Source organism: Ciconia boyciana, chromosome 6, assembly GCF_034638445.1.
Source record: "Ciconia boyciana chromosome 6, ASM3463844v1, whole genome shotgun sequence".
Lineage (NCBI taxonomy): Eukaryota > Metazoa > Chordata > Aves > Ciconiiformes > Ciconiidae > Ciconia > Ciconia boyciana.
The window spans coordinates 43,425,292-43,446,426 of record NC_132939.1 but is presented as its reverse complement, the minus strand read 5'-3'; the positions used below and the strand labels follow the sequence as shown (position 1 = coordinate 43,446,426).

Sequence of the window (21,135 nt, the reverse complement as noted above, 5' to 3'; positions counted from 1 at the left end):
TTAGATTTCTTGGAACTTAGGTACGTAGCTTTGTATATCTCTAGCAAGTCTGAGTGCTGCTATTGTTACCCTAGCTATAAATCTCTATTCCTTATCTCTTCCACAGAGGGTCAATGTTTTGTGTTTCATTACATACTTGACCCAACTGAGCTTCAGGGAAGTCAGTTATCTGGAATATGTTCTGCTCTCAGATCTCCATCTATAAAGATTAATAACTCTATTAATCAAATTCCTCTCCTGCTGCTGACAGTCTGAAAAAGAAGTGATAGGTTGATGAAGGTGTTAATCTCTTCTGCTTGTGCTGTTAAGGCTGATTCTTTAACAACAACATTGTAGCCACATAACTACACAGTTTTTCAGGTACTACTCTGAATAATGATAGCGAAACCGGTGTTCTTGTTGGAAACCTCACAGACTCCTGGATATTTTGCACATCAGTAAGTCATCAGATGCGGAATGGATCTCAGTAGCATGAAGAAAACCTTAAATAGTAGCACGAACTTAGAGCTGTCTACTCTTCTGTATACTAAAGGTTTATTTTCTGAGTCAGCTTACATAAACTGTCTACATTTATTGTTAAATCTATTCTACGTTCTTATTTCCTTTTGTTCAAAAAGGATTGAAACATATACTGTGGAAATAGCAGAAGTGTAGATTGGGAGGGAACCAGGAGTACTTCTGTAAGCTTTCCCTCCTCCGAGGCTGGAGTGTGTTTAAAACTTCCCTGGCAATGGCTTGCCTAAACGGTCCTGAAAATTTTCTCAAAAAAGAAAGTTACAAAAATCTTAGACTGATCCAATACTTACCTAATTTTTACAGTCAGGTTGTTTTTACGGCCAGTACATAAGAGAAATCTTTTCTACTGGAAATTAAACTCTTCAGTGACTTACTGCACATCAGAAGATTTCTTACAATTTCCTTCCTTAATTGTGATCTAGACTCAGTATGCCCTTCAACTTTTCCTCCATATGTAATATTCCACAAAGCTGTTTATTATTTTGGCACTTTTTCCGTAGACTCCCTCCAGCTTGTCTTTATTCTTAAATTGTATTAATCAAAATGTAATGGAGGCAATCTTGCAATTGGGATTTCAGTGACAGTGTACAAAACAGGGTGGTTTGACATCTTATTTACACTATCACATAGAATTAATTCCAAGATGTATTTTTGCTACCTGTTAGCAGTTTAATGATTCTGTGTAGCCTTAAAATCCTTTTTTCTACAGCACAGGCTTAATAGCCACTTCTGTGTCTGTTCCTATTCTAGCATATGGTTTTTCCTTCCCAGATGTAATGCTTTGCTGTTCCTGTGACCAGCTTTCACCTTATTGATTTTGGAGTGCTCTCCAATTTTATCCAGAGGATTTTGAATTCTGAAGTCGTTTCCAAAATATTTGCAGCCTGTGTTCTTGAAGATAATTCCTAATGATTCAGAGATTGCTTAAGCTAGCTCCTTAACATTTCTGAACAAATTTAATCAATCTCTGCTGATTTGAACACATCTATCTACTCTTTACCTTTACACTTCTTTTGCATTTCCTGATTTTAAATGAAGAAACAACAACAAAAGTTGAAGTATTTAATCACATGTATACTGTCTCTAGCATTCGTTTACCCCTCCTCTATTCCTTGTTGTTTATTGTCAATTGAAAAAAATGTGAATATGCGTGAATGAATAACATTCCCCTTTCTTGTCTCTGTGTCCCAGAAGCTCTAAACAAATATGAGCAAACTCTCATGTTGGGGAGGAGGAACCTCCCACCACAATTTTTACTTTGTCTTAAGAAAATATATATGAAATTCCCATACATTGATTTCAGGTAGTATTTTTAATCCAAAAAGCACATAGAGGTGCAGGAGTTCTTGGTGCCTTCTGGGTTTTTCAGTTGCTCAGAGGGTGCTTCCTTTGTCCTTTCCTGTGCCTTCACCAGGGTACTTGGCATTTCTTTCTCATTTTTAAATAAGTTACAGCATTATAAAGGTTTTTGTGTAGTTCTTTTCAAAATATTAAAAACATATTTATTAGATTTTAGCAAGACATATAATGAATCATAAAAATTGCACATTCTTGTAGCATGTTTCTCAACTTGTCCTCCAACATTGTTTTGCAGATGTGTTGCTCTTTGCAGCCTTGGTATTTGGATTTGTGAGGAGCTAGTTCATGAATCTCATCATCCTCAGATCAAGGAAGCATTGAATGTGATTTGCGTTTCTTTAAAGGTGAGAGACTAACACTTTTACAATGTATATTGCCTTTACGGGTAAAGATACTTTGGCTTTTCAAAGTCATGATCACATGTTAGCATCCTTACTTCAGTCTCATTTTCAGTCCTTACAGAAGACTGAATTCAGTTTAACTGGTGAATCTCTGAACTCTGTCAAAAGACATCTTTACCCTTATTTAAGTTTGGAGGAAATGGTGTGCTGGGAAATAAAATAGTGTATCCCTGTCTTAATATATACCATTAGCCACTTCACTCTAACCTCTACACTTTGGAGCATAGTAGTTTATCCATCATCCCAGCTTTCATAAATAATCCTTGCAATTCAGGTTTCAGCAAAGCCACTACTGGCTTTGTCTGACTTTGTCCAGCTATACCCTTCCCACATCCTGGACCCAAGCTTCCAGCAGGGTTTTCTGCATCTGTTTGTAACTAGATCTAGGAATCTGTGGTGGATTAACCTTGGGTAAGGGCTAAACTCCCACCAAGCCGCTCGCTCACTCCCCCTCCTCAACAGCACAGGGGGAGAAAACAAGATGAAAAATCTTGTGGGTCAAGATGAAGACAGGGAGATTGCTTACCAGCTACCATCATGGGCAAACCAGATTAGACTTGGGGAAATTAATTTAATTTATTGCCAGTTAAAATAATTTGGGCAGTGAGAAACAAAGACAAAATTTAAAACACCACTTTTCCCTGCCCTCCCCCTTTCCCAGGCTCAACTTCACTCCTTCGTTCCCAACTCCTCTGCCTCCTCCTGCCCCCTCCCCAGTAGTGCAGAGGGGCTGGGGAATGGGGAGTTACGGTCAGTCCGTAACAGTGCCTCTCTGCCACTTCTTCCTCCCTGTTCCAGTGTGGGTCCTTGCACTGGCTGCAGTCCTTCAGGATAAGCCTGCTCCAGTGTGGGCTGTCTGGGGGCTGCAGTTCCCTCAGGAAATACCCAGTGCTGCAGTGTGGGGTGCTCCACAGCTGCAATGTGGATATCTCCTCCAACATGGTCTTTTCCATAGGCTGCAGGGGAACTCTGCTCCAGCACCTGGACCACCTCCCTCCCCCTCCTCCTTCTCTGACCTTCGTGTTCACCTGCTGTTTCTCATTCCTTTTTTCCCCTTCTCTGCCTGTGTGGTGTTTTTGCCCTTTCTTAAATACGTTTTCACAAAGGCACCACACACTTGGCAGATGGGCTCAGCTGTGTCCTGGGGTGGGTCCGTTGCAGAGCTGGCCAGAACCTCCTGTGTCTGGCGTGGGACAGCCCCTAGCCTCTTCTCTCCTCTGTCTGGCATGGGACTGCCCCTAGCCTCTTCTCTCCTGTGTCTGGCATGGGATAGCCCCTAGCCTCTTCTCACAGAGACCCCCCTGTAGCCTCTCCATTACCAAAACCTTGTCATGTACACCCACTACAGATCCATACAAAGACTCTGGAATACAGAAGTGTTGGAGTCTTTCCTTCTCCAGCATTTGTGTCTCCTGTCTAGGCTCGCCGTGGATGCCGAGGGAAGTCACATTCCTCACTAATTGGCATCCTGGGTTCCCCAGCTCTGATTAATAGTACTCTTAAAGCCTCCATGGTACATTCTTCCGACACATTGCAAAAGGGAAAGGCCAGAGTAGAGAGGAAACTGGAAGGGATCCCAGTTTTGGGAGCCATCTGCCATCATATGCAAAAAGCCTGTCCCAAGCCAAGTTGCTGCCTTGTACTCTTTGGCTGCCAGACTGAGTGGAGCATCCAGTGTAAGAGGGGGACAGGGAAGAAAGTGGGAAGGTGACAAATGCAAGGGCCAAGCAGAAGTTTCCCAAAGCTTCTCGTGCATCTTGCTCACCTGCCCTCTTCTTGCCCCCACCAACCAAATCCCGTTATCCCCATATCCTCACTACATTCTGTACCTGTTCACTTCTGAGTTCGAGAGCCATTGCATTATGCAGTTTTGCTTCTCAGCCCTGGCCAGATATTTAGAGAGAGATGTAGAGTACTTATGCTGCATGTGTGGAAGCACTGGAGGATCTTTGATTTTCTGTGGCAAAGTGATCACGAAATGATAGAGTTTTTGATAGGTGGAGAAGCAGCGAGGGGGGTCAGCAAAACTGCCACCTTAGACTTCCAGAGGGCGGACTTCGGCCTGTTTAGGAGACTGGTCGACAGAGTCCCCTGGGAGGCAGCCCTAATGGGCAAAGGAGTCCAGGAAGGCTGGACATTCTTTAAGGAGGAAGTCCTAAAGGCACAAGAGCGGGCTGTCCCCAGGTGCTGAAAGATGAGCCAGCGGGGAAGAAGACCGGCCTGGCTGAATAGAGAGCTTTAGCTAGAACTCAGGAAAAAGAGGAGAGTCTAAGACCTCTGGAAGAAGGGGCAGGCAACTCAGGAGGACTACAAAGGTGTAAGCAAGGCTGTGTAGGGAGAAAATTAGAAGGGCCAAAGCTGAGCTAGAGCTCAATCTGGTGACTGCTGTAAAAGACAACAAAAAATACTTCTTCAAATACATTAGCAGCAAAAGGAGAGCTAAGGAGAATCTCCAGCCCCTGGTAGACGGGGGAGGGAACACAGTGACCAATGATGTGGAAAAGGCTGAGGTACTTAATGCCTTCTTTGCCTCAGTCTTTAATAGCAGGGCCAATTGTTCTCTGGGTACCCAGCCCCCCGCGTCAGAAGATAGGGATAGGGACCAGAATGGAGCCCCCATAATCCAGGGGGAAATGGTTAGTGACCTGCTGCATCACTTAGACACTCACAAGTCTATGGGGCCTGATGAGATCCACCTGAGAGTACTGAAGGAACTGCCAGATGTGCTCACCAAGCCCCTTTCCATCATTTACCAGCAGTCCTGGCTAACTGGGGAGGTCCCTGCTGACTGGAGATGAGCTAATGTGACGCCCATCTACAAGAAGGGCCGGAAGGAGGACCCGGGGAACTACAGGCCTGTCAGCCTGACCTCGGTACTGGGGAAGCTGAAGGAGCAGATCATCCTGAGTGCCATCACACGGCATGTAGAGAATAACCAAGGGATCAAGCCCAGCCAGCATGGGTTCAGGAAAGGCAGGTCCTGCTTGACCAACCTGATCTCCTTCTACGACAAGGTGACCCGCCTAGTGGATGAGGGAAAGGCTGTGGATGTTGTCTATCTAGACTTCAGTAAAGCCTTTGACACGGTTTCCCACAGCATTCTCCTGGAGAAACTGGGTGCTCATGGCTTGGACGGGTGTACTCTTCACTGAGTAAAGAACTGGCTGGATGGCCAGGCCCAAAGAGTGGTGGTGAATGGAGTTTACTCCAGTTGGCGGCCAGTCACAAGCGGTGTTCTCCAGGGCTTTGTGTTGGGGCCAGTCTTGTTTAATGTCTTTATCAATGATCTGGACGAAGGGATCGAGTGCACCCTCAGTAAGTTTGCAGATGACACCAAGTTTTGTGGGAGTGTTGATCTGCTTGAGGGTAGGAAGGCTCTACAGAGGGACCTGGACAGGCTGGATCAATGGGCTGAGGTCAATTGCATGAGATTTAACAAGGCCAAGTGCGAGGTCCTGCACTTGGGCCACAGCAACCCCATGCAACGCTACAGGCTTGGGGAAGAGTGGCTGGAAAGCTGCCAGGCAGAGAAGGACCTGGGAGTGTTGGTTGACAGCCGCCTGAACATGAGCCAGCAGTGTGCCCAGGTGGCCAAGAAAGCCAATGGCATCCTGGCTTGTATCAAAAATAGTGTGGCCAGCAGGACTAGGGAAGGGATCGTGCCACTGTGCTCAGCACTGGTGAGGCCGCACCTCAAATACTGTGTTCAGTTTTGGGCCCCTCACTACAAGAGAGACATTGAGGTGCTGGAGCGTGTCCAGAGAAGGGCAACGAAGCTGGTGAAGAGTCTGGAGCAGAAGTCTTGTGAGGAGTGGCTGAGGGAACTGGGGTTGTTTAGCCTGGAGAAAAGGAGGCTGAGGGGAGACCTTGTCACTCTCTACAACTACCTGAAAGGAGGTTGTAGAGAGGTGGGGGTTGGTCTCTTCTCCCAGGTAACAAGTGATAGGATGAGAGGAAATGGCCTCAAGTTGCACCAGGGGAGGTTTAGACTGGATATTAGGAAATTTTACTTCACTGAAAGGGTTATCAAGCATTGGAACAGGTTGCCCAGGGAAGTGGTTGAGTTGCCATCCCTGGAGGTATTTAAAAGCCGTTTGGATGAGGTGCTTAGGGACATGGTGTAGTGGTGGTCTTGGTAGTGTTAGGCTTACGGTTGGACTCGATGATCTTAAAGGTCTTTTCCAACCTATATGATTCTGTGAAAGTGCTTTTCTGTGGTCGTTCCAGGACATGTCATTCAGTCCAGTACCTGTTAGAAAAAACCTGAATCCAAAGACAGGTCAAGAGTTGGCATCAAAGTTTATGTGAATAAACTACCTGTTGAAAGGGAATAATGAGAACTCTGATTTTGGTGAGAAGTAAAGAGCACCTGTTTTTATGGCTATCATTAAAGTTTATTTCCCATTTTTTATGAAGCATGCTGCAAAGCTGGGTAATTTTACAGTTTTTCAGAAGGATTTAACCTCTCCTTTTTAAGGGTTGTGGTGGGTTGCCCCACCTAGCAGCCAAACTCTCATCCAGCCACTCGCTCACTCGCCCACCCCCAGCAGGAAGGGGGAGGACATAGGAAGAACAGCAGTGGGTCCCTGGCTCCTTTCCACGGAGGCCACCCCTGCAGCCTCCCACTGCCAAAACCCTCCCACCTGCACCCAACATAGTGGTTCTGAAACTAATTTGTAAGATATAACTTTACAGTCTCTGGTAGTCACCATGCAATTCTGTATAAACACCTTCACATTAAGTTCTTGAGATCTAGGATGATTTACTGTCTTGGTATTTGCTGTTCTGATTGAATCTGTTAAATACAGCTAGTATGCACAGTGATTCTCACCTGGAAATGCAGCTTGCTCAGATATAGCTAGTTCATTGTGGTGCAATGCCTATAAAACGCTTCTGGATAGAAGAGATTTTCTGACATTTGCCTGCCTTTCCCTTTGTGAATGACAGTTTTCACTATTCTGAAACTGGTGTCACTGGATTTCAACTCTGGTTTTGAGATTTTGTATTGGTGGTAGTATATCAACAGTATATTCCTTTCATCATCTCTGTTAAAAAGCTGCACTTTTTAGGCTTTTTTTTTTTTCCTTGATGAGTGTTTTTGTTTTCCTACTTTTTGCAAATCTTTTTCATACTTGTTCATATTTTATGGAATAATTAGAATATTATTAAAAACATTTTATTTTCTAGCATTTTGCAAACTTGCATTTTTGTGAACAATATCTTCCACTTTTTAAATATGTCTGAAATTATTTTCAGAACCTTTCTACATGCTCTTTGTTTACATCAAAATTCAATGAATAGTCTAGTCTTTATATACATACACGTTGATAAAAATGGGGGTGTACACTTTTTATACATGGCTTGTGTCAGATGTTGTGAACTAACTCTTCTTTTCAGCAATGGGAATCTGAAAAGTATCTTAGCAAATCAGCTGACTGCATCCTGTGAAGCAGGATTTGAGTCTACGTCTAAAATGAGTAGCTGCAGGGCTTTTAGTATTAGACTCTAAATTGCAATTTCCTGTTTTGCAAAATCACATTCATCCTTTGCAGCTTCACTAATACTCTCTTCCAGGGTTTTCCCCCTTGCTTTTTAATATCCCTTAACTAGTGCATTTTATCAAGTTCCTGTGCAAGTTTGGTATTAGGAAAATGATGCTGGTTTTATCCTACTTCTGCAATTTATCAGTTTGAACTATTTTTAATCCTGACATTCACTGTGATTTCTCTTATTTTTCTTTGACGTATTTATTAAACCAATTATTTGTATCTCATTTATATTAAACATAAATTACTTCTTGAATGAGAAAACAAATATATTCATATTTCTACTTTGCTTTGCTTTGTCTTGGCAAAAGCATTCAGAGCATGTTGGCTTTTCTCCTGCTCTGAGCAGTGCTATACATTCACAATAGAGTTTAATCATGAAATGAAAAGTTCATAAATGTATCATGGGAGAAACAAATTAGATCTAATTTGTTACCTAAGCAAACTCCTGGCTTCCAAATAGTAGGAGACTTGAACTCCCAGAATTGATTATTTTCTTATTTTCAGGAGAAATGAATGGATAGGGAGCTATAATCCTAGTGCAACTTACTGATAAGTACAGTTGACCAAATAACATTGAATAGAAATGTTAGCAACAGTTACATGCCTATTTCTGAAATACAGAAGTATATTTGTCGAGTACCTTTTAAAAAATTATGCCCACAATTACACTACTATGTATAAAATCGTATCAAAGGAGTGAATTCTTATGCTTTATAACATACAGCATTTTCCTGAGATAGAGAATGGCTGGTGAAATGTTTGTAGCATTGCACAGCCGTCTTCATGCCACCTCTGAAGGCTCTTGGAAGAGAAGTCAGAACAAAGCAGCTGAGTTGAAAGGGGTGAATTGTTTTGCTACCCAGGATAAACCCAGTGTTGCTGCTTGAGTTTAGGAAAATGTCCTTCCAGGACACATAGCTATAGTTGTCTGTTCTAAAGTGTCTGTGCATTCTTTTGAAATGTGATATATTGACCAGGCTGGCACAGATTTCTGAAGGGTTTGATCTGTTTGTGCCAATCCCTGTATTCTTGATCAAAACTTCCTACCTGGTGCTCTTCCTATGAAAAAGAAAATTTGAGTGCACAAGATTTGAATTTTATTCATATTAATTACTTTATACCCTTCAGCCTTTTGTTCCCTTTCTTAAATTAAAAAAAAAAAAGTTAAATCTCTTCAACCAGAGAACATAAAGAGGTTAACTAATTTGCATAAACCAGCACTAGAAATCATTCACTCGTCTTCATTTTAGAGCCTGATGATCCTCTCTAAAAAAAAAAAAAAAAAGAAAAGAAAATGCTCCCTGTTTTTAAGTAGTAAACAGCTGATTATTTAAAGACTCTGAAAAGTCTCCAGGCCTTTTTCTCAGGTAATTTTAATTTTTTCTTAAATTCAGTGATCTGGATACTTGGTATTAAGCTACTCTGGATTGTCCACCCCTTTTGTCCTCTCCAGTGACTTTCGCGTTTTCCTGCAAGTTTGTAACGATGTTTCCAGCAATCTGAATTTGATCTCAAGTTCTGTAATCAAATTGTTATGCTTTCAATTTTTTTTTTTTTTTTTTTTGGTTGTCACTCGAGCTTGAACATTAGAATCTGTACCCTGCTTACTGTGCTCTTACAGTGTATGTTCACAGCATGGAGAGAGGCTGTCTCATGAGGGATAAAATATAATGGTGTTCCTGTCATAAGCTGTGGGAAGACTTGCAGATGTAAGATGTCTACCATGTTTTAATTAAAAGTCAGCAGTAGTGTGAAACTGCGTCCACTGAGAAACAGGGAAAGTCAGAACAAGAATTAACTACCCTGTGTACTCTGGTTTCCGTGTCTGTGGCTGACTTGAAAGAGCCATTCATAGTCTTTCTTTATGCTTACATAGATACCACAAGTAAAAAATGTTAATTAAAGCTTTGTACTCCATACTTTTGCTTATGCTTGTACTTTTAATGTTCCTTTTCAAGATCTTAAATGTAAAAAATGATAGCTCTGCTTTGATAAGAAGCTGGCCCAGGGCAGAGTTTTCTTCCAGTGTATTTTCCACCTTTAAATTTTTGCCATTCAGAAATTTTATTCTGAAATCCTTAATTTTCTGTTCAGGCTTCATTGCCCAGGAATTTCAGCTTTCTTAAAGCTTTTGGGTTTTTTTAAGGTTTGTGAGATATACCCTTCCCTGAAAGGTTAATAGAACTGGACTGATGAAGAAAACGGTCTAAGAAGCCAAGAAATTAAATCTAAGTATTTTTGCAACACAATTACACTTTTCTGAGTTCAGAGGTAGACACTTAGCCACTTTGCGGCACACACCTGTGACAGCTTCACTGCTAAGTAAAGTGAGATTAAAACATGTAAACTACTTTTTTATTCTTTTAATAATGCAGGAATTCTGATGTCACTCATCTTCATTGGAGAAATAGAATAGGATTTTTCATGATTAAAGCATGAATTACCTAATTGTTTTCTGCGTGTTTTGAGATGCATCGGTATTATGGTTTGGAATACTTGTTCTCAGTAAGGACAGAGTATTTTCTTGAATAAGAATGTATTTGAAATCCTTCCCTTGGGGCTGTTGCATGTTGTTTTTTCTCCTGTGTAGTTTGTGCTGTGTAGTTTTGAAGTCTGTAGTTTTGCTGTGCTAATATCCATTTTGCTCAGATTTGTCTTTAGCTCAGATTTGTAGGATTTTCATGTCCTAGATGAATAAAATTCACTTGTAAAATTCACTTTGTGCTTGTTGTTTGGTTCACAGCGTAAGGTTTTAAGGCAAGTGCAATGAAGTAAGAAGCCTCAATGAAATGTCCTGTGCATTAACAATTTAGGGAAACGTATGCTTGTCGCTTCATTTCTTTGTTTTTCCACTTAGGAGTGTAGGGCAGTGTGTGCATCTACTCCCAGAGCTGGGGAGTAATTGTACAAATGCATTCACTTTTGCCTTGACCGACACAGTAACTTAAGCGTTTTAGTAACTGTTGAAGGCAGGCTCCAGCGCAGCAATGTTTTCCTGCCTTTAAAAGATAACAGAGAAAAGAGGAATTAAGCACAGAAGCCGAGGTGCATTCATTTCCATTCAGACAAGTGCTGTACACAGCAGTCACTAGCAAATACAGAACAATTAGTCTCACTATTAGTACTATATCATGCATTTTTGGATACACAGCTGTTCACCTGCCTTGGTTCTCAAGAAAGAGCTCTGATTTCAGAATCAGAGCAATTTCAGATTCCTTGTTTTTTTGCAGTGATGCGTTAATATTAATAATCATTAAGGTAGCAAGAAATGAATTTGTTTCTTCCTGGCTTCATGATGCTGTACTAACCAGTCTGAAGTTAGTTAGGAGACTCCTCTCCCTTTTCCCTCATTGCGTGCAACTCCCTAATTGCCCATCAAGCCTTTGATGTTTGGGTTTGCTTATGACTATAAAATAATTCCTTTTAAATTTTGTAAAATTTAATTCTGTTCCTCCGATAAATAGGTACATAAGGAACTATATGTATAAAACCATCACCAAAATTCCTGACCACCTTACCACCTAATGTACTGTTATGTGAAATGTAGTCATCGTTACTGGGTTGTGTTCTCTTTTCTAGTTTCCGAATAAAACAGTAGCCCAAGTTGCCTGCAGTATGCTGAACATGCTGATACATTATGTACATAGACTTCAAGTGTATCAAGCTGATTCACCTTTAAGAATTATTCAAGTAAGTAATTTTTTAAAATTTGAAAATTTTAATTCTTTTAAATGTAACAGTAAAATGTATTTCACTGAAATTAAAATACCAGAATATTGACAAGTGTGTTTCACAAAATGTTAAATTAGTAAAAACATAATCTTACTGAACATTAATTGTGTGGGTTCACATTGCACTTACTAGCTGACTTCAATATTAACATGTAAAATGGCTACATCATGCTTATTTTTTCTCCAATACAACTATGTCATTATTTACATGAGAATATTGTCAATAAAGTGCAAATTTTTTAAATATTAAATATCTTCAAATAAGTTTAAGTTTAGTGAGAAAGCGATTACTTAAAATACAGATCTGCAATTGTATTTTGCATATCCGTATGCAAAATACTTTGCATTGAAGTGTTTCAGTATAAAGCAAAGATAATTATTTTGAATACGCTTTAAATAACAAGGAAGTAGACGATGGCCTCTGTGAGTCTGAACCACAGAGAAAAGACAGAGGTCTCCCAGGTAACCGGAAAGAGAATGGTGTGGAAGCTTCTTGAAAGGTAGACCAAGCATTTCTCTGCCCCTATGCAGTCATATTGTTGATTAAGAAGAGGCAGGGTGTTCACAAATTCTAGTAGTTGTAAGAAATAAAGGAGCTCAAATAGCCCTGTACACAAACCCACATCAGGCTCCTTCCTGCACCCTACAAATGTGTTGAATCAAGTTCTCTTCCTGCCTGAATATTTGGAGTAGCTCTGTAATTTCATTGTCCATAATGCACCTACGTCAGTCAAGCAGAATGTATTCCTTCAATGTCTTCTGCAAAATTCAATTAAAAGGATTTTATTAAAAAAAAAAGTGGCACGGAATACTGTAATTTGTCTCAAAATAACTTTAATAGAATTTAACCATGAATCTAGTATTGTGTCACATATACCTGCTTAAAAATGTATTTTAAATTTAAATATTTAAATTGTATTTTAAAAGAAACTATGCTATATTTTCCCCAGATTCTGATAGCAACTATTACCCATCTGCTACCCAGTACAGAAGCTTCCTCTTACGAACAGGACAAGAGGGTAAACATTTCTCAGTTCTTTTTAATGTGTCAATTTAATTGCAAAGGTGTGTGACATAGCATTGTTACAAAATTTAAGCTGTGCCTTAAAGTAGGGATTCAGCTCTTTAAGTATAATACAGTATAGTCTTCTCAGAATTCCAGCAATATTCTTTAGGCAAGTGAATTTCTAAAGTTTTTGTAGGAAAATATGCATTTAAAATTAATTGAGATTGATTGTTTTCAATAATTAGAAAGTATTCTTCTTCCTTATCCTCAGTGAACTTACAAGCAAAGAAAGTAACGTAGACTTTTCAGACTTGTCTTATACTGAAAATATATTCTCAACTTGTGGAGAATACCTTTCAAAATATTTATAAGATTATGATTTTTTGCACTTTCTGTTGTAAGTATATTCTTGAGCAAGGTAGCCTGTAATCTTCAGATGATTGTTGTCATCCTTCAAAACGATTGCCATCTTTTCGTATTTTCAGTGGGCCTGAGGCCCCTAGCTAAGACGGGCTCCTTCTTCACCTGATTCTCACAGTAGTACTTTCTGTCTCCTGAAAGCTGTATCTCTTCTGAATTATTTGGCTTTGCTCTAGGACTGTGGGACACAGTAGTCTTTTAGCCTTGGGCACTTTGGTGCGGTTTGTTGCTGGCAGCTCTGTTGTTCTGGGCCACCCATTCCCATGGGAGCTAGCATTCATGGCAGGCTCATTTTGGCCTCCAGAGCTCTGTTTCACCTCTCCTCTCTGCTTGCGAGGAGGCAGTGGCTGTTATAGACTACAGCAGTATGCCAAGCTAGCCACCTTTCCACTTGAGATGCTTCCCATAAGTCAATAAATTTCCCCATGAACTAACGCTGATCATTCGATGTCAAATATCGTATCAAAAATTGGCTTACCTAGTTTGACAGACTTAGTCCTAATGGGTTTCTTAAAAATTGGTTTAATATAAAAATACTCAGAGCCCTTCATCATTAGGTTTATTATCTGGTGCCTCTGAGAGACAAACTTGTAATGTATTATGTGAAATGAGTATGATGTTTATATGTCATTTATTAGTAAATTAGTTAAGTGGATTTTCTTTGAAAGACTTTTATTTAACTTGGGAAATATTTTAGAGAATCTTGCAGCTATTTATCTGAATTGTTTCCTCTTCCACAGCTAAGTTTTAAAAATTAAAAATAATTATTTGAAGCCAGTAAGTTATTAATAATTTGGTGTGTATGTGTGTCTTAATCTAATTCTGTTCTACAGTCTTTAAAAACATCCCCTAGAGGGAGTTGGTTCTTTTGCTGACTGAGTAGCCTACAATACAGAAAGCAGTTGGATTTCTTTCAGATTATACCTGGTGCTGCGTAGCATTATTGATATGTTGTGAAGGAAATTCTGTGTTATTTATAAAGCACTAAATGCAGCTGAAATAGTTCAGTTTTGTGTAATCCTTGATTCACTTTACAGCAAGAATGGTGCATCAGCCTTAATTTGTACCTGTGTAATCTGTCATTTTAAAAACAGCACCCTACAAATCAATATTGAAAAATCACGGGTATCCTCTTAAGCACAGTATCTGCTCACAGACTTATGATGAGAAACTGTAGTATGGATGGTCTTTGTTAAATATCTCAGTAGCCAAAGTTTTTACTGATGCCATAGGTTTTGAAGATACAGTGGCTTTTAAACAAGCGTGACCTGCCATTACTGCAGAAGGCTGGCTCTACTAAATTGAGAAAAGAAAGTAAAACAGAGAAGTAAAATACAGTGATAAATGTGAAGTAGCAGGTGCTGGTTTAATTGATTTGTAATTGAAAGTGTTTGTTCCAGTTGGTGGTTTCTTTACTTCTGTGTTTATTGGATTGGATAATGGCCTTGCCATTAAAGACGTTGCTGCAGCCTCTTCACACTACAGGAGCAGAAAATGATAAGACTGAAAGATCCGTTCTTAATTGTATATATAAGGTACATGTTTCTTTACTCGCTAAATGAGAATTTTTATGTATGGAGGTAGTCAGTTTTCATGGAAATGAAGACAGAACTTTTCTGTAAGCTGACCTCTGCTCTACTGCTGAAATGTGGAGTACTGTCTTAGTTCTTGTAAGTTTTACTGTAACTGCTTGATCTTCGGTATATTTGGAATTGTTAATTTTGTCTTATGTTTTGTGATGTTTAACTAAGTTACTTTTTGTATGTCATACCAATAGCAGACATTTGTGGTGTAGAAGACCAGCTATACATTTAAGACACATGAGGAAGTAGCTTTTTTATACCAAGCAATTTTATTTAGCAATAAGCAAAGTAAAAAGCACTAAGTTATAATTGCTGTCTGTAGGGACACAGAGCAAAGATAGGTATTTTTTTTGCAAGGGAAGGGGATTAAAACCTCCAGCAGCTTAGACCTAGCATATGTAATTAAAGAAGATAGGAGATCTAAAAATAAAGGTAGCTTAGTGATTTGTTGTAAGTTTTGTTTCTTGTTTCTTTATTGTTAAATTCCACTTCAGTGCAGACACTGTTCTAACAGTTTTCCTTGCAGACCAGGATTTGCTTCTGTAAACATTAAGCATCTAAAATTTTCCAACATTTTGTCCTTCCTACCTGGTTCTGACAAATTAATTAAAAAACGTAAATAAAAATAAAATTCCTTTCTTATAAAACTATGAAGTAGAAATTTCCGTAGTTAATGTCATGAAATTCTGTTTTTGTTCTAGGTTCTGCATGGATGTGTCTATGGATCTCAGTGTTTTAGCAACCCTAAATATTTTCCTCTAAGCCTTTCTGATTTGGCATGTGTGGATTACGATCCTTTTATGCATTTAGAAAGTTTGAAGGAACCAGAACCACTGCATTCTCCAGACTCGGAGAGGTCTTCTAAACTTCAGCCAGTCACTGAAGGTTTGTCAAATTGCCTAAATACATTTTCTTTCAAAAAGATTTTATCTTGGTTTCCAGTATTGAAGTGTTTGTCTAAAGCATAAGTTTTAAATTATACCTAGATACTAGGTAAGAACCATTAGTATGGAATGAGCTAACATAATTTTGAGCAATTACTGAAATAACTGAATTAACTGAAATAAGTATCTTCTGAACAACATGAAGATCGATGTGATATGGATTCTTGTGTGCTCTGTGTATCAGCAAAAAGTATTAAGTACTGCAACATGGATAAATGTTGCTTTTCATTTTACTTTCAGTAAATTAATTTATTTTTTCTTAATTTTCCTCCTTTTTCTAAGAATATTTGGGATTTTTTTGCCTATCTGAGCTTGCCATATTGAAAGCTCTCGTTGAATTTTTTTTAACCAATTATAATTTGTTGTCAATCTGTTAACTCTGTGGTTTTAAACAGTGTAATCTAAAAGGAGAGAAGTTTTCTCTCATCTGCTTAGAACCTTAAGAGACCTGGGAATTAAAATTTTCTTCAGAACTCGAAAATAAAAATAAAGAATCAAGAAACTAAGCTACAGAGGAGTAGTACATATTATGCGGTGTATCTAGTAAATATCAAATGGCTACATTGGGAAGAAAATTGAAAAAGATGAGATTAATACTGATACCAGAAACTCTGTGTAGTGCTATTCTCCCTCCATATTAAGTTGTTCCATTTCGGCTTCCTTAAAGGTATTAAGAACCAGATAAATGCAGAAGCTCTTTGTAGCAGCTGTGTGCTAACAGCAGGTGATTTTGTGGTCTGTAGTGACTACGTGCTGTTTTTTATGTAGAGAAAATGGCTAATCATTGTGCCCTTGTCTAAGGCATGCTTCATCATCCTCAAGTACTTTTTTGGCCAAAGAATTCTAAACATAGAGCTGTCCCCTAATAAGCTCAGTATTGGATTGAACAAGTCTGATTTGAGAACTATTGGCAGGAGGAGCTGTAATTATTAAATTTACTGAAGAATGAAGCAAGGTACTATAGTTGGCTTTTTGTCAAATGGCTGTGGTCTTATTAGTAAAAAGTAATCATCTGCTGGGTCAGAATGAAAGAGGCTTCGAAGGATTCATTCTGTCCTAATTACAGTCTCACCTATACATATTATGTAAAGCTAATATTTAAAGCATTTGCCAAAATTAACTTCCACTGCATGTTCTATTACAGTGTAGTGAATTGTAGTAGCTTTTTATGCCTGGCATCTTTTGTATTCTGTAATAATCTGTAATTATGGGTTAGCAGCAAATGCCATGTGGCTTGTTTAATCTGACAATCTGAAAAGACAACCCTGAATAGATTTCTCTTTAAATGAATGTAGTTGCACAAAGCCTTAGCATCGATATCTTCATTTTGCATTTCTGTACGTGATCTGTTCTTTTATGATTTCTTGTTAAATTTCTAAATAAAAGTAATTTCAGATGTTCCTTTTATCTCTCCAGGTGAATTAAGGAAGCCCCATATGTTTCTAAAGTTTCAGGGCTCTGGAATTGTAAGTCAGATCGTGAAATTTAATTGGCAAACTACAGCATTATAATGCAACCCTGGTCTTGCAACCTTGGCACTTCTAGTCCACATTACCAGGCAGAGAATAAAATTGGCAGTGCTTAACCGATCGCACAGCATCTGTTCTCCCTGGCATTGGTGGAGGAGTGAGAGGAGTAAAGTTAGTGGATAACAACCAGTCTGGGACTTGATCAAGACAGGAGGTCAATTAGCGCAAGCTAGCAGCAGAGCAGCATGTCAATGGGTCAACCTCTTTTTTAAGTGCTATCATGATACCTTTTTTGAAGGAATTGTTCAAGGTCAGATCCATCACAAGTTTTGTGGACACTTACCACAGTATGATGTGGTATGAGATGGTGAAGATATGGGACTTTCAGTGATACAGCTGTATGGTGGGGATAGGATCTATTGAGAGGCTGGAGCAAGCCCTGCAATAAATGTTGGGGCAAAAATTTGATAAATCCTCTGGGAACAGGTGATGTGGGGAGAGAAGCGACTATTCCCCTCTCTGTTTCAGTAACTTTCCAAGTGCTATCTCTCACAAGGAATCTGTTATACCTAGGATTATCTGTGAAATTTTCTTTGTCCTCCTTTCTGTAGGTTTCAGGTAAAGTGGCAGATTGCAGTGTACGATACACAAAGAATAATTTAAGTGTTAAATGTTAAGTTAAGTAAAAGTAAAGGAATAATTTAAGTATTAAATATTAAGTTAAGTTAATGTTAAGTGTTAAGAAAATTAAGTGTTAAATATATTAAAGTGTTATATTTAAACCAGAACAAACTTCTAGCAGCTGACAATAAAGACATCAGTAGGAAGCTTTTCTTGCATCATCAGAATCTGCAGACAGCAAGTCTGCGGTGCTTTCATATATCTAAGGAATCACAGGGCCTGTCTACATGAAGGCTGATGAGCTGTTCCTCTAGCTAGTATCGACAACAGCTTCCTCTAGCTACAGTGCAGGCATACAAGTGCTGCCTGGGCTAATTAACCGCACCTAACTAGCCTGGATTCAGTGTCGCACTGACAGGTATGCTTTCTCCAAGGATAGTATAGCATTATAGCCCTTCACTGTACAGTTTAGATGTGCAAAAGCTAACTTGGACTGCGTTGTCCCGTGATCTGCTTACCTGCTTCTGATCTTTTCCTGTCATTACAGGACCATGAACATATATGAGGGAGAATTAAAATGGAACATCTCCTTCAAAGCTTTTTTGTTGTTTGTATTAAAAGATACAAACATTTAGGAAAAAGTAAAATGGAGTTTGTGACCCTTGTATTGACAGGAAAGCTGAAAATAGGTAGCAGTAAACAAAAAGTGCTATACATCTTCTAATGTTAATAGATAGCAAAGTCAGACTATTGAATAGAGTCTAGTTATAAGGAAATAATATTTTATGGGAATTTTTTTGCAATTATAGGCAAAAACATTTTGAAACCTGTTCTTCATAGATCACAAATCTGTTAGAGAGAGTTGTGATTGGAATGTGGTAGTTGCATTGCACAGATACAGTGGTCCATCAATTACTGATTTCATGAGTTTTCCCCCATTTGTCATATTTCTCCAAACATATTTTAATCTCTTTTGCATAGGTTGATCGTTTTTCCTAATATATTTCAATTTCTGAAGAAAAGGTTTCCTCAATCTGATGTTTAGTCTTAGCTTTTATTTAAAAATTAGAAATAGAAAGTACTTTTCTTTTAAGGCTTTGCTGTTTGCTTTTTTACAGAAAGGGGACAAAAGTACACTTTTTAAAAAACACTTTATACATGGTGCATCCAGATTAGCACAGTTTGTGTTTTGTGAAGAATATTCTGTAGATGGGTTCTCTGTAACCGCATCTCTCTATACCTGAAGCTTAAAATTAGAAAGGAGTGAGACTTCCTTAAGCTAATAGAAAATACAGGTAGCCAAGCTAAACTGAACTCTCTTAAGCTCCCTCTAAATGTAATGGAGAAAGAGAAGAGTTTCCAGGGAGAGATTAATCCCATTTCTCCAATTCGGGCTTCTAACTGCAATGAAACAGGTGCATCATTCTTTAGATAGCTAAAAGGGTGAGGAGAGTTAAATTCCACCCTCAGTCATTCCTTTTTCCTTCTACTACATAACTGTAGTTGTTTAGAAGCTGTTCAGCCAAAGTTGAATTAAAGAGTTAACAACGTATCTTAAGGAAATTCAGGAATCCTCCATTCATGCAGCTGCTACAAATTAGTGGTGATGGACCTTCAGCCTTTCCACAAAAGAGGTAATTTCAGGGACTGAGAAAAATAGCCAGTATAACATGCTTCTAGCAAATTACCAAATGATCATGTACACATAAATATTACATTGCCCAAGCAAAAGACTGTACCGCTGTAAAGAGAGCAGAGATGAGTTCACTCAGGAAGACAGGTTGGCAAAGCAGCAGTTAGGCTGCTTTAATGTGTAATGGTATGGCTTAGGTTGTAGAATTTGTGGTAAAGATGTGATGGCTTCCATTGTTGTGTATTTTGATCTGCCTTCCAGAAACAAAGAGCATGGTTTAGATACTCATTTTAAGAATTCTAATACATTGAATGTCCAGTTGTTCCTGATTGAGGAGATGTGCTTCTCGGAACAAATTACTAATATTGTAACCTTTAAGTTGCGAATTTGCAAATTTAATTTGAAATTCTCATATTTTCAGAAAGCATTACTGGGTTTCTTCTTTTTTTTTTTTTTCCTAAGGGAAACTATCACCAAAATCTGATTTGCTGTGTGGCAAAAATGTTTTGAGACTGCTTTATTTTATTTCAACATAACAAGTTACATTTTACAGTTTACTTCTCAGTATGCTTCTCTTAATACTTCTGATTTAAGTTTTCTATGTCATTTTTAAATCAGCAATACTGTATTCTGAGAGAAAACTCAATGAGAAGTACTGATCGCATTTTATAGAAGAGGCAATGACAGATATATATCCCAATTCTTTTATTTGTTATTTTAATTCAAGAGTAAAATTTTCAGAGAAAGACCACGGTAGGACTGGGAATGGACCTTCCAAATTTAAATTCAGTGTTCCGCTCTTTGTATCATTGTATCACCTTTCTTTTCCATATGTCCCTTAGGCTTCTAAGGGAGTAAATTCATGTACACAGGCACAATACAACCATGTTCAGGTTTGAGATCTTTAGGGTTTGCCACAAAACAGTAATAGTAATAACTTATATGCTGACAAGTCCCTCTCATTTCTTCAGGTTTTTCAGCAGAACTTAACTGAAGGCATTTAACCTACGCAGTGTGAGACTTCAGGTAGCTGGGAAGCTCACATGTCTTTGCTCCTAGGAACCTGAGAAGAGTATTACCTTACTTACCTGTGCAGTGCCAAGTGCTAACCACTTAGCATAAATACCCTGAAAAAGATGAGCCTGATGGGCCAGCCTCTGCATTGTCCAGGTGCTGGTTAGTACTGCACTGATAAATTATTCTTCAAGCATCCAACTTATTTTCTCTTTGTCTTGTATAAACTTGTTTACAGTTCCTTCTTATGTTTCAGCAGATGGCACTATAACTTAATTTCCTTGTATGCTATCAATATCTGGACATTTAATTCAGCTTCACTGAATGTATTTGTGTTTGTAAATTTTTAAACCTCAAGAATGTTACAGATAAAAATAGAATATCTAATTTGTTTCTATTATAGTTTTCAAGGCCTTAATTTATTGAAATATTTGAGTTTATCTGAGTTTTGGAATAGTGTGAAAACTAAGTTGATTTTGCCAACTATTAAGAGGATGAAATGTTTCCCTTTTTGCACTTGAGATCTAGTGCTCCCTAAAGGTAGAGAAGAGCCAGAGTCCCAAACGTCTCTTACATGCTTTACCCAAACCTTGTGGGGAAAAAAAAAAAAAAGGGAAATATATACGAATTGTTTACTTTTGCAGACGCAAATGCATCCAGTGCTTCAGAAACTAAAAATCTGTCATGACAGTCAGTATGCATTACAAATTTGCCTTTATTTTTCCAGTTAAACCAATTAAGACACCTTAAACTGCAAAAAGAAATTTGTTTATTAAACATCAGTTTTATTGTGTATAAATACACAATATAAAGGGAGATGAGTTCATTATACCATACTTACACATCCAAGAGGTTACATTTTCTCAGTAAGTACTGAATGAGAAAGTAA

General features: G+C 38.5%; 1 protein-coding gene across 8 annotated transcripts in view; it reads left to right on the top strand.

Annotated features, from left to right (window-relative positions):
- The window catches only part of RALGAPA1 (Ral GTPase activating protein catalytic subunit alpha 1), a 139,220-nt gene that overhangs the window by 68,757 nt on the left and 49,328 nt on the right, over positions 1-21,135 (top strand). For all 8 annotated transcript variants that reach the window (XM_072866137.1, XM_072866138.1, XM_072866133.1 and 5 more), the window contains 5 exons: positions 2,111-2,219; positions 11,405-11,515; positions 12,507-12,575; positions 14,383-14,517; positions 15,267-15,450. In XM_072866137.1, coding sequence (XP_072722238.1) covers positions 2,111-2,219; positions 11,405-11,515; positions 12,507-12,575; positions 14,383-14,517; positions 15,267-15,450 — 608 coding nt within the window. The remainder of the gene's footprint in view (positions 1-2,110; positions 2,220-11,404; positions 11,516-12,506; positions 12,576-14,382; positions 14,518-15,266; positions 15,451-21,135) is intronic.